This window comes from Rhododendron vialii, chromosome 5a (genome assembly GCF_030253575.1).
Source record: "Rhododendron vialii isolate Sample 1 chromosome 5a, ASM3025357v1".
NCBI lineage: Eukaryota > Viridiplantae > Streptophyta > Magnoliopsida > Ericales > Ericaceae > Rhododendron > Rhododendron vialii.
The window spans coordinates 2,818,259-2,829,565 of record NC_080561.1 but is presented as its reverse complement, the minus strand read 5'-3'; the positions used below and the strand labels follow the sequence as shown (position 1 = coordinate 2,829,565).

General features: G+C 37.3%; 1 protein-coding gene across 1 annotated transcript in view; it reads left to right on the top strand.

The window, feature by feature from the left end:
* LOC131325757 (uncharacterized) overlaps positions 1-11,307 on the top strand; it is a 28,802-nt gene that overhangs the window by 8,513 nt on the left and 8,982 nt on the right. The window contains exons 2-13 of the mRNA XM_058358190.1: positions 181-476; positions 1,120-1,386; positions 3,516-4,224; positions 4,620-4,864; positions 5,293-5,533; positions 5,665-5,759; positions 6,606-6,966; positions 7,100-7,174; positions 7,409-7,555; positions 7,961-8,127; positions 8,557-8,722; positions 8,863-8,957. Coding sequence (XP_058214173.1) covers positions 181-476; positions 1,120-1,386; positions 3,516-4,224; positions 4,620-4,864; positions 5,293-5,533; positions 5,665-5,759; positions 6,606-6,966; positions 7,100-7,174; positions 7,409-7,555; positions 7,961-8,127; positions 8,557-8,722; positions 8,863-8,957 — 2,864 coding nt within the window. The remainder of the gene's footprint in view (positions 1-180; positions 477-1,119; positions 1,387-3,515; positions 4,225-4,619; positions 4,865-5,292; positions 5,534-5,664; positions 5,760-6,605; positions 6,967-7,099; positions 7,175-7,408; positions 7,556-7,960; positions 8,128-8,556; positions 8,723-8,862; positions 8,958-11,307) is intronic.

Below are 11,307 nucleotides of genomic sequence, written 5' to 3'. Positions count from 1 at the left end.
GCCCGGCCTGGCCCGACGATGACCCTTACTGTTGTTTGCTAATATATTCCATTTAACAATAGAATCCGAAAAATGAGTAGAGAAAGGAGAAAGACAAGTTAACAACAATACCAAATGGATGTTTTCATTTCATTATTGACTAATAATGGCAACGAAATTTTACGTATGATTTTGCTGCAGAGCTTTCGGGAGAGCTGTGTCATGGAGACAAGGAGCAATGGTTTTTCTTTGTACCAAGACAAGAGAGGGAAGCCCGCGGAGGCAGACCTAGCCGACTTACGGCTTCTGGTTACTGGAAGGCTACCGGATCTCCGAATTATGTTTATTCATCGGATAACAGAGTGATTGGGATGAAGAAGACAATGGAGTTCTACAAAGGAAGAGCTCCTAGTGGAAGAAAAACCGAATGGAAGATGCATGAGTATAAAGCCATACATCAAGAAACTTTCACCCCATTTGGTTGTGCTGTCCCAAAGGTGTATAGAATTGCTCTCTCTCTCTCTCTCTCTCTCTCTCTCTCTATGGCTTGTTTTACAGGGGGCTGAATTGGAAGTGGATAGCATGGCTTCACATCAATTCGCGCTACTTTCTATCTCGATTTTTTCAGTTCTGCACGTCGTCACAATTCTCTACTGCCTAAGTTCTAAAAAGTTTCCACTACATAAAAACTTTTACTTTTTGAATAAAAAAATTACTTACATGTATATATTTTTAAAATTTCTTGACACCAAATTATAAAACTAGTTGGGCTCTTTAATTTAGTTTCAAAATTTTTTAAACTTATGCACGAAAGTATTATAGTTTTATAAAAAAATTAATCACATGTCTCTTTTAGGTGAATTGGATAGATGGAGTACCTTTTAGTTCATTTAAGTGAAATCTTTTCTAAAATTTTCAATTGTGTGTCTGCACTCTAAGAGTAGAACAAGAAAGGGAGATAAGTGATACTCCCATTAGAAGGGTAGGACAGAACGAAAAATAGGACGAAGGAGTCTAACCACAAAACTAGAGGTGGCAATCAGTTCTCTCCTAGTCTGTTGATTTGAAGCGACATTTAGATTGTAAGAAATTTTTTTTTTTTTTGAAGTTCTTAAGTGAACATTTCTATGTATATTGCAGCTGAGGCATGACTTGAGCTTGTGCCGAGTTTATGTGAAACCTGGAAGCTTTCAAGCATTTGATCGACACCCACTCGGGGCAGAGACGAAGAGATCTGACACCCAGCAGCTAGTTCATGGCTTAACAGAGAGTGTGCTTAGTTTCGATGATCCAACAAGACGAAAATTGTTGCCGGATCGTATGAGTCTGGCCTCCTTGGAGCTGACAAGTCTAGACTTTGATGATCTTGACCATTGTGCTGCGATGCTTCTCGATGTCAATGATGAGGTTAGCTATTTGTTTTTCTCCACCATCATTTTTTTAAGTGAGTACACTTAGTAGTAAGTATATCATAATGTTGGCTTACACCATTTTGACGCTTGATTTAGATGTCTGGTCTCGTCTTGAAGTCACCCTTTAATTAATGACTCATCAATGCTATATTTCTCTTTGTTTTCCCTTCGGTGAACATGCAAGTTGGTTCATGTTGGTCCTTTAATTTGGATATTGAAGCATGTGTGGCTATACGTAGCAATTTTGTATTGCTTATGTAAGCATATATGTATATTGTGCTCTGGTTTTGCGAAACATGACGAATCAAAATTACCACGAACAACAAAGAAAATGAAATAATCACACAAACACGAGAACCCAATGTATATATGTTTCGGCAGCGTGCCAATGTGCCTACAACACACCATCTCACCCTCTGTGTTCTATCTCCCTATTTCTGTAAAGTTCTCCCTTCTAAACCCGCTCTCTGGATCTTGAAGAGGCCCTCTTCAATAACTTGAGATCTTTCTCAGCAAATAGAGGACACCTCACAAAAACTCTCTTAATCAAGTATAATCCCTCAGAGAAGGTATTCCATCTACTCCAATGCCAACACTATGGTGACTTTCTTAAGTATTATTCAGTGCTAATCATAGTTAATAATAAGTGTTATTTGTAGGTTTTGAAATAAACAAGCGTTCCCGCTAAAAAAAAGCCCTGGGGGCATCTTTATAAGTGTATAAATGAAATAAGTACATCTATATTTGTCGATTTGTTAATGGGAACTTACAAAACATCATTTTTCAGCACAACATTTTATGCTAGTTATAAATGAGAGTAGAACTTTTTTTAATGGCGATATTTCCCTTATCTTCTTTCTAAAAACAAAGTAGGTGAGATCCTAATGAGATGAATCTTATATGTATGGTTTTAGTTCCCGCGTTGGTTTTAGTTCCAGCCTTATTCTTCAAAGACCTTTTTTTTTTTGGCCTTCTCAATTCAAAAGATGAGTTCGGATGGGAAGAATGTCTTGATGGATTCTGGTTTTCCATAGCCCCTGTTGAGTTCCAAGGCAAGAAAAGGAGTGTCTTACTTTCCCGAATTTTTTGAGCGTTCAATTAGCAAGAAGGTTGTGAGATCCACATCTCTACTTTTACAATAGGATTAGTTTTCCCTCAAAACTCATCCTAAAAAAAACACAAGATTTTGCAAGAATCTTGTCTTTTGTACTAGTTTCCTATACAAGTAAACTATTACTTGACTTTCCCACAAACTTCATTTATGAAATGAACACATGTAGGAAAATACTTTTCCTAATTTTCTTCTACTTCAATTCACTAAGTTTTTCTGAAAACAATTTTCCTACATTAATTTCTTGACAAGTGAACGAAGCCATAATTAATTGGTCCTGTTGATATGGTTCTAAGTTTCTAACTATATGGGCAAGTAGTGACCATTCCAATATACTGGGGAAAAAAATCAAAGAGAGCATAATAATTTCAAATACGAAAAAAATAAAATGAGAGCATAATAATACGGCTTCCATTTAAATAACAAATCATCAGTCTTGTTTCCAACATAGGAAATCGGGGGAAAGAATAAAAAGTGCATACCTACCATTATATACCTCAAATTATTTCCAAACAAGTCCCAAATAATAAAAGTGCATACCTTACAAATTGATATTGGTGCTCATACTATATAGTAATCCATGCCTTCTTTTGGAGTGCTTAGAGTGTATACATCTGTTGCAAAATAATATAGGTCCATTGGAAAAGTGTGTAGAAAGGTCAAGAAGAAAAAGTTTTGGAACTTTAATCTTCCTTTTACTTTTACCCTCTTTTTTGTTTTCTTATTTACACGTGGGTGAGTGTGAAAATTCTTTGGTGATCTTTGCCATTTGTGATATTGATCAAAGATGCTTTGTATTCTCGAGGTCATTATTGAGTGTTATTAGAAATGGATTGAAAAGTATGTCCTTAATGCTGCTTAACTTTTGCCCCAGGGGTACTCAAGCTTTTGCCATGCATAAAAACCTACAAGTGGTTGAGTGGTTAAGCTTTATGATGATGTTTTTGTTTTAATCTCATCCCATTGATGTTGTGTAATTTTGGCTGCAATTAACAGTCTCGTGTTTGTTGAAGTTTGGTGGTGGCCTGTCGTTGAGCTGTGGTGATGAGCGGATAAACATATCTACCACCAACCACGGAGATCGACATGATGCTGCTCTACTGCCCCTTGTTAACATGGATACTTGCGTTCACACGTCTTCAACTCAGCCTGTAGCCTTACCACATGGAGGAGAAATTGTGCAACTTGAGTCATCAGAAAAAAATCCATGGGTGGATTTTGATGCTACAAACAACAGGTCACATCAGAGTGGCTTTCTCGTGTCTAATTCAGAGAACCAAAAAATGAGAGAGGCTTCAAAGAGACGGTGCATGATGGAGAGTGTACTTAGTTTAGTTGATTCAAAGACAAGAATATCATCGATGGATTATGATGCTCCATTGAATAGAGCACATCTTTTGAAGGCACATCAGAGCGGCCCTATTGCGTTTAATTCAGAGAAGAAAGATACGAGAGAGGAATTACACAGAGAATGCTTAACTGAGACTGTACTTAGTTTAGATGATTCTACAAAACAAAAAGCGTTGCTGGATTTTGATGCTACGGAAGACAAAGCTCATTTATTTAGAGCATATCAGAGCGGCCTTGTTGTCTCTCTCTCAAAGAATAAAAGTAGGGGAGAGGCATTAAAAAGAGAATGCATTACTAAGAATATACTTAGTTTAGAGGATCTTCAAGAGCATTGCGGTGATAGATGTGATGATGCTGCAAAGACATTTGGCGGTAAAGCTTCTATTGTTAGATGGAATACTCCTATAATTTATTTCTTGCAATCTTTATCTTCTTTTCGATTTTCAACCATGCTAGTTCTTCTGCGAAAGAGAAGCTAGTTATTAATTTATTGATATTGCAATTTTCAAGAGACATATATGAAAAAGAAAATTCATTTGTTTTTTATATTATTGGGTTATATAAAGTTGGAAATGCAGGTTTATGTTTTTCTCTTCAACAAAAGATTGTGTGCTAAGCAGTAGTACATCCTGATTTATAGTCAAGTTTCTAAGTCCCCTTTGCTCTTCTGCAAAACATCTAATTCCTCTATTGAAGTTTGATTTGTATTAGTTACACCCTTGGTGGTTTTTTAGTTGCTAATGGCCTCAAAATTTAATCCATTGCAGCCATTTATGATCCGGGATTTCACATGCCAGATTCCCTTGCACGGAAATCATTTGAAGTACTAGAAACTCTTCCAACCGAGGAACAGCCTATTGACTGTGTACCCTTATTGGCACAGGGGAGATTACCACTCGAGGGTTGTCTACAACAAGAGAAATCACCAGATCTGCCAAGAGTTATGCAAATTAATGGAGTCGAACAAAGGGTCACAAAAATGCCTAGATACTTAGGAGGATTGACCGATCAGGTTGGTGCTCTCCTTGATTTACGCACACAAAAAAGGCATCTTTTGTATACATGTTTTCCAGCTAGGTCTTCAAACAATGCCAATATGGTCCATGTAGTTGAATTTCACGTTTGTTCAAGTACGGTGTTCAACTGATCAAAAAAAAAGCTGTGTTCAAACCCAGATTCTGATTCGTTTGAGCTAGGTAAGTTTTTTCTGTCATTTGCAAATTAGGCAGTGGTTAGACCTTCGACATTTTTTTATTGTTTAAATATAAGTTTGAAACAAATATATAAAAATCTATGTGACAAAGTAGTAAAGAAGTGCAAAGAAATCTAGATTAGCAACAATAAAGGGGTGTTCTTTAGGAGAGGAAGTGTAGTTGAAGTTATCATTCTGTTTATCGATCGGTGTATTGAATGATGGCTTTAACTTCCCATATCCTGCAGTCTGCAAGCTCTTCACGTTGGCCTATCAGCTTACCTGATGGAGGACACATTGTGCTGCTTGATCCATTAGATCAATCTACAAAGAATATAGAACACGTGTCCAGGGCTGTTCAATGCTCTCCTACAGTGTTTCTTGCAGAGAAGAAAATGGTGAGAAAGTGCAGAACTATGAGTGTTATATTTGAGGAAAACCACCTACATTTTGGCAGAAGGTGTGAGGGTGCTGCTAAGGGCCTTGGTGGTAAGCTTCTACAAGACTACAACTGATAAAATTTTGCTTTCATTCTTGCTCATTTATGAACCATCTAATGCTTCTGGCGAAGGACATGCTAAATTTGTAGCCTTCTCACCTATATATTGGTGCTCATGCAGCCATGCGCATCTGTAGGAAGCATGGGATCAATCTGGTGTGCGTGCTGAAGCGGATCCATATGCAACACGGGATCCATCAGTGGCCATTTCGACAAGTAACTTACTTTTATTTAAATTTCCTTCAGTTAAGTAGTATTAAAAGTATTAACCATTTTGACAAGAATAGTAATTTGACTAATTTCATCCATAACTTTTTAAGGATTGTGAATTTACACTGGCAGTTGGTTCATAATTCACTTAGATTTTCAATTCCTCTTACACTTCAGGTAATTAAAGTTTGAAATCATATGATGGACAAACTTCCTTTTGCAAAATTTCTACGTCTTTAATGAGTGTCTCTTTGTGTTAGCTAGCATAAATGTGTCCAACTTTCCCTCAGATTGAATATACAAGCATCGGTAATTAAACTCTTTAGTTTCAATGTACAGGGGGCCATCTATTAAGATCTTAAAGTTTTTTTGAATATATGGCCTTTTCATATTGTACTTTGCTATAGCTTAGTCTTCAAACAATACCCATAAGTCCATATTCTTGAATTCTAAACAACTTCTGGCCACAGATATTTGAACTTGACTCAAGTCTTGAGTTCTGGGATATTACTATTCTTAATGCATTTTTTCTTGGGTCTTCGGGACATTTAGCACCATATTATAAGCCATCAGCATACAGCTGCCTCAAAATTTCATTGCTTTCAAGTTGTAGGACGAAAAATGAATGTGATTCTTGTTACTACAATAAAGAGTCTGATGTAGACATATATCTTCTTCGATAAGCGAGTTCATGACATATACGAGGCTAATCACTTAGTAGGACATTAATGTTTTTATTGTTTGTGTCTCTTTGGGAAAAAATTAGTAATACATACTTTTTGAATGGTCGAAGAAGGAAGCAGCCCATTCCTTAAAAGTTCAAATTTACTGATTACCTTTTGCTGGGTTCAGAAATGGGCAACAATGAAGGGGTATTCTTTGGGAGAAGAAAGTCCATTTGAAGTTAGGCGTCTATCTACGGATGAGAAACTTGATTCAAGGCTTCAATTGATCCATATGTCCCAGTTTGCTAGATCTTCACCTCGGGCTTTAGCCTTATCAGATGGAGGTATTGTCAGGCCTACAGCTTTATCATCAAGTGAATTTGCTGCTACAAACAACAGAGCAGATCTTGTCGGCCAAGATCAAAGCAGCTCTGCTGCATCTCAGTATAGATGTAAAAATACAAGAGAAACGTCAGACAAACAAGGGTTAGAGGATCTCCAACAACATTTTGGCTGTAAACATAAATATGCTTTGAAGAGCCTTGGTGGTAATTTATTGCTTGCCATCTCTCGCTCATTCTTAACCGTAGAACCATACTAACTATGCCATGAGATGCTGGATTATTGTCTTATGGAAGCAGTATAAGGATACAGATTTGATACGTTTATTTGCTCATGCAGTTAGTGGATCCATGTTTAAGAGCACCTGTAGGCAGCACTGGTTCTATTGGTGGCACGGTCGGTTCAAAAACAATGGTAATTTCTCTCTCTCCTTGGGAGATAAATTTAGAGAAACAATAGTCACTTAGGAGTTCAATTTTTAAGTCTTGTGAAAAATTGAGAGATTTGCAAAGAAATGGAACGTGACTAAGTGAGTTAAATCTTACATGATGAAATCCTAATTTTTGTGATTCACATTATAGAACCTTCTTTCTTTTTCTTCATTTCCCTAACTAGAGGCGAGGATAATTCACATTTTTTCCTCATCAGAACAACAAGCATTTGATGCTACAAGCAACAGAGCACATATTGTCAAGGCAGATGAGAGAGGTCCCACTGTGTCTAATGCACTTTTTTTAGAAGATCTACGACATCAATTTGGAGCTAGATGTAAAGATGCAGCGAAAGGTCTTCATGGTATGTTTCTATTGTTGAAATAATGCATTGGTTGCAAGTTGCAATCTTGATCTCTTCTCATTTTTAACCATACTAGTTCTTTTGCAAAAATAGAAGCTTCATTATTCATATGTTTGGATTCTTGTGTTCAAATGGTAAAAGGTAAATTAAAATACTTCATTTTGATGGCAAATTATCCGGTTATGCATAGTTCGAGCTGCATGTTTACCTTCGTTTTACTAACCAAAAAATTGTGTACTAACTAGTAGTCCATCTCGATTAGTAACAATGGTTCTAAGTCTGCTATGGTTTTCTTCTAAAATTTTGCTTGCACTACTAAATTATATATAGATTTGTATCATTTATACAAGTTTACTTCTTGTCTAAGTTCCTACAAATTTAATGAGCTACGGTTCTGCACGCCAGATTCCCTTGCATGGAAGTCATTCAAGGTACAAGACAATCTTCCTCTTGGGGAACAGTCTAACACCCGGCGGAGATCACTAATGCACAAGCATTGTGTACGACTAAAGAAATCACAAGATCTGCCACGAAGTATGCTAAGGGACTGCGCAGGAGGATTGGCTGCTCAGGTTAATCCTTGCCCTTTCCTATATTAATTCCAGCTAGGTGTTTAACAATAATATGATCCATATTGGTGAATTAGCCCTCGGTTCGAGTACAGTGTTCGAACCCAGATTCCGATTCATTTGTACTGAATATTGTCTTCAAGGGGATGATAAAATGAATTCAACCTATATATCCAAGTTTTTTCATATGCAAGGTCAAGAGTGTTTGGACCCTCAATATTTTTGTTGTTTAAATAAGTTTGAAAGAATATATAATCATCTGTTGGATAAACCACTAGAGATGCAGTTTGAAAGGTAGATTAGCTAAAATGAACATGTATTCTTTTCAGAGAGGAAAGATAAGTTGAAGTTGTCATTTTGTATATGGATGAGTACATTAGTATTTATAGTTGGGTATATTGATCAATGGCTTGGACTATCCAAATGCTGCAGTCTGATATCGGCTTACCAGATGGAGGGCACATCCTATCTCTCTCAGAGAAGAAAATTGTGAGAAAGACATTAAAGAGAGAGTGCAGAACTATGAGTGTACTTAGTTTAGAGGATCACCAACAGCATGTTGGCAGGAGATGGGAAGATACTGTGAAGTTCCTTGGCGGTAAGCTTCTACAGTTAACTAATTCTTGCTCATGTTTATGAACCATCTAATACGTCTTGTGAAGCACATACTGGTGTAACCACAGCAAAGCAGTACAAAATAGTAGTTTCTTACCTTATGTATTGGTGGTGCTCATGCAGCGAAGCGCATCTGTAGGCAGCTTGTGATCCATCGTGAAACCACAGCAAAGCGCATCCGTAGGCAACTTGGGACCCATCGGTGGCTGTTTAAACAAGTAACTCACTTGTATTTTCATTTCTATCTAGTCAATTTGTCTTATAGGTTGTAATCATTAAAGTGTTCTTTCGGAGAGGAAAGATTAGTTAAGGTTATTTAGATCCTCAACATTTTTGTTGTTTAAGTAAGTTGAAAGAAATATAACCATTTGTTTGATAAACCACTAGAGAAATGTAGATTAGCCAAAATGAAGAAGTGTTCTTTCGGAGAGGAAAGATAAGTTGAAGTGGTCATTCTATATATGGATGAGTACATTGAGTATTTACGGATGAGTATATTGATCAATGGCTTTGACTATCCCAATACTGCAGTCTGCTTTTGGCTTACTAGATGGAGGACACATCCTATATCTTCCAGAGAAGAAAATTGTGAGAAAGACATTAAAGAGGAAGTGCAGAAGTATCAGTGTACTTAATTTAGAGGATCACAAACAACATGTTGACAGGAGGTGGGAAGATGATGCGAAGAGCCATGGCAGTAAGTTTCTACAATTAGCTAAGTCTTGCTCTTGTTTATGAGACATAATAACGTATGTGAGACATAATAACGTGTACAATATCAACACCAAATTAACTGCACAACACCAACCACGAATATAACACATTTCACATAAATGGAACCACATATACGGTCCTCCTCAGTATATGACGGGTGACGTACCACCTCACTAGCCTCACCACAGCCCATTGGCCAACTTGTTTTTTGGCATAGCTTATTAGCCTAGTCATCCCGTCACATACCAAATAGTTCCACGACATACAGTCACCGCACATAGCACAACCAATAAGAACCCCACATTAATATTGTACAAAAAACGTGTATCTCACACTCACCCTCAAATCGCCTTGCCATTAGATATAATCTCACCTTATACTCACGGCTCTCTCTCAAGCCCTACCTTTTCCCTATTTTCCTTTCTCTAAAGCTTTCTATAGAGTGGAAGTCTTGCTCATAAATCTATTTAAACCAAGTCCAAGTGTGCAAATTCTATCCTATTAAAACCACGTGTACAAGCCATGAAATGACCAGGTTTTAAGTCTTTTTATTAGCTCTATGTCCATCCTACACGTTGCTATACACATGCACATATACTACAAGTTTTGAAATTTATCTTTATCTCATTAAGAGAATTCCAGTCAAAGTTATCTGATTCCTCTAATATACTGAATGTATTTTATGGGTGTTACAATATCCCCTCCTTTAGAAATTTCGTCCCCAAAATTTGTTTACTAAAATATGAATTCACGCTTCCGCTGCGCACTCTGATCACCCACTCGATCCCATGTAAGACCTACTCTCCGCTCTGATACCAACTATAACAACCCGAATCCTCAAGCACCACGATATGAAAAAGACCACAATCTGTCTTTTATTTCAAAAATGATATAATTTACAACTATCTCTCAAGTAAATAAACAACCACTCACCCTCGCAGCAACTCAGACAAGCTCGCACCATCGGCACCTTGCCCGCTAACCAACCTGCAAGCTGGAGTCTAAAGGACCCCAAGAGTGTGTGAGACATAACAACATGTACAATATCAACACCAAATTAACTGCACAACACCAACCACCACGTATTAACACCAACCATGAATATAACACATTTCACATAAATGGAACCAGGAACCACATATCCGGTCCACCTCAGTATGTGACGGGTGACGTACCACCTCACTAGCCTCACCACAGCCCATTGGCCAACTTGTCTTTTGGCATAGCTTATTAGCCTAGTCACCCTGTCACACACCAAACAGTTCCACGACATACAGTCACCGCACATAGCACAACCAATAAGAACCCAACATTAATATTGTACAAAAAACATGTATCTCACACTCACCCTCAAATCGCCTTGCCATCAGATATAATCTCACCTTATACTCACGGCTCTCTCTGAAGCCCTACCTTTTCCCTATTTTTCCTTTCTCTAAAGCTTTCTACAGAGTGGAAGTCTTGCTCATAAATCTATTTAAACCAAGTCCAAGTGTACAAATTCTATCCTATTAAAGCCACGTGTACAGGCCATGAAATGACCAGGTTTTAAGTCTTTTTATTAGCTCTATGTCCAGCCTACATGTTGTCACGCCCTCGATTTTCAACATAAATAATAATCCATTTCAATAATCAATCTCCGCATAATATAGATAATACCCAAAAGAGAGTTCCCAAATGATCACTTACAAAACCAAGTCCCCCAAGTTTTAAGATTTACAATATTTGCACTACGGCCCAAATTTCAAAAATTAGTCAAAGACGGTAAATTTAGAGGTTACATGATATCTAAAGTTAAAAGAGTTCAAATGAAATTTACAGTTACACCTTTTCAAGAAATCAAAAAAAGGAGGA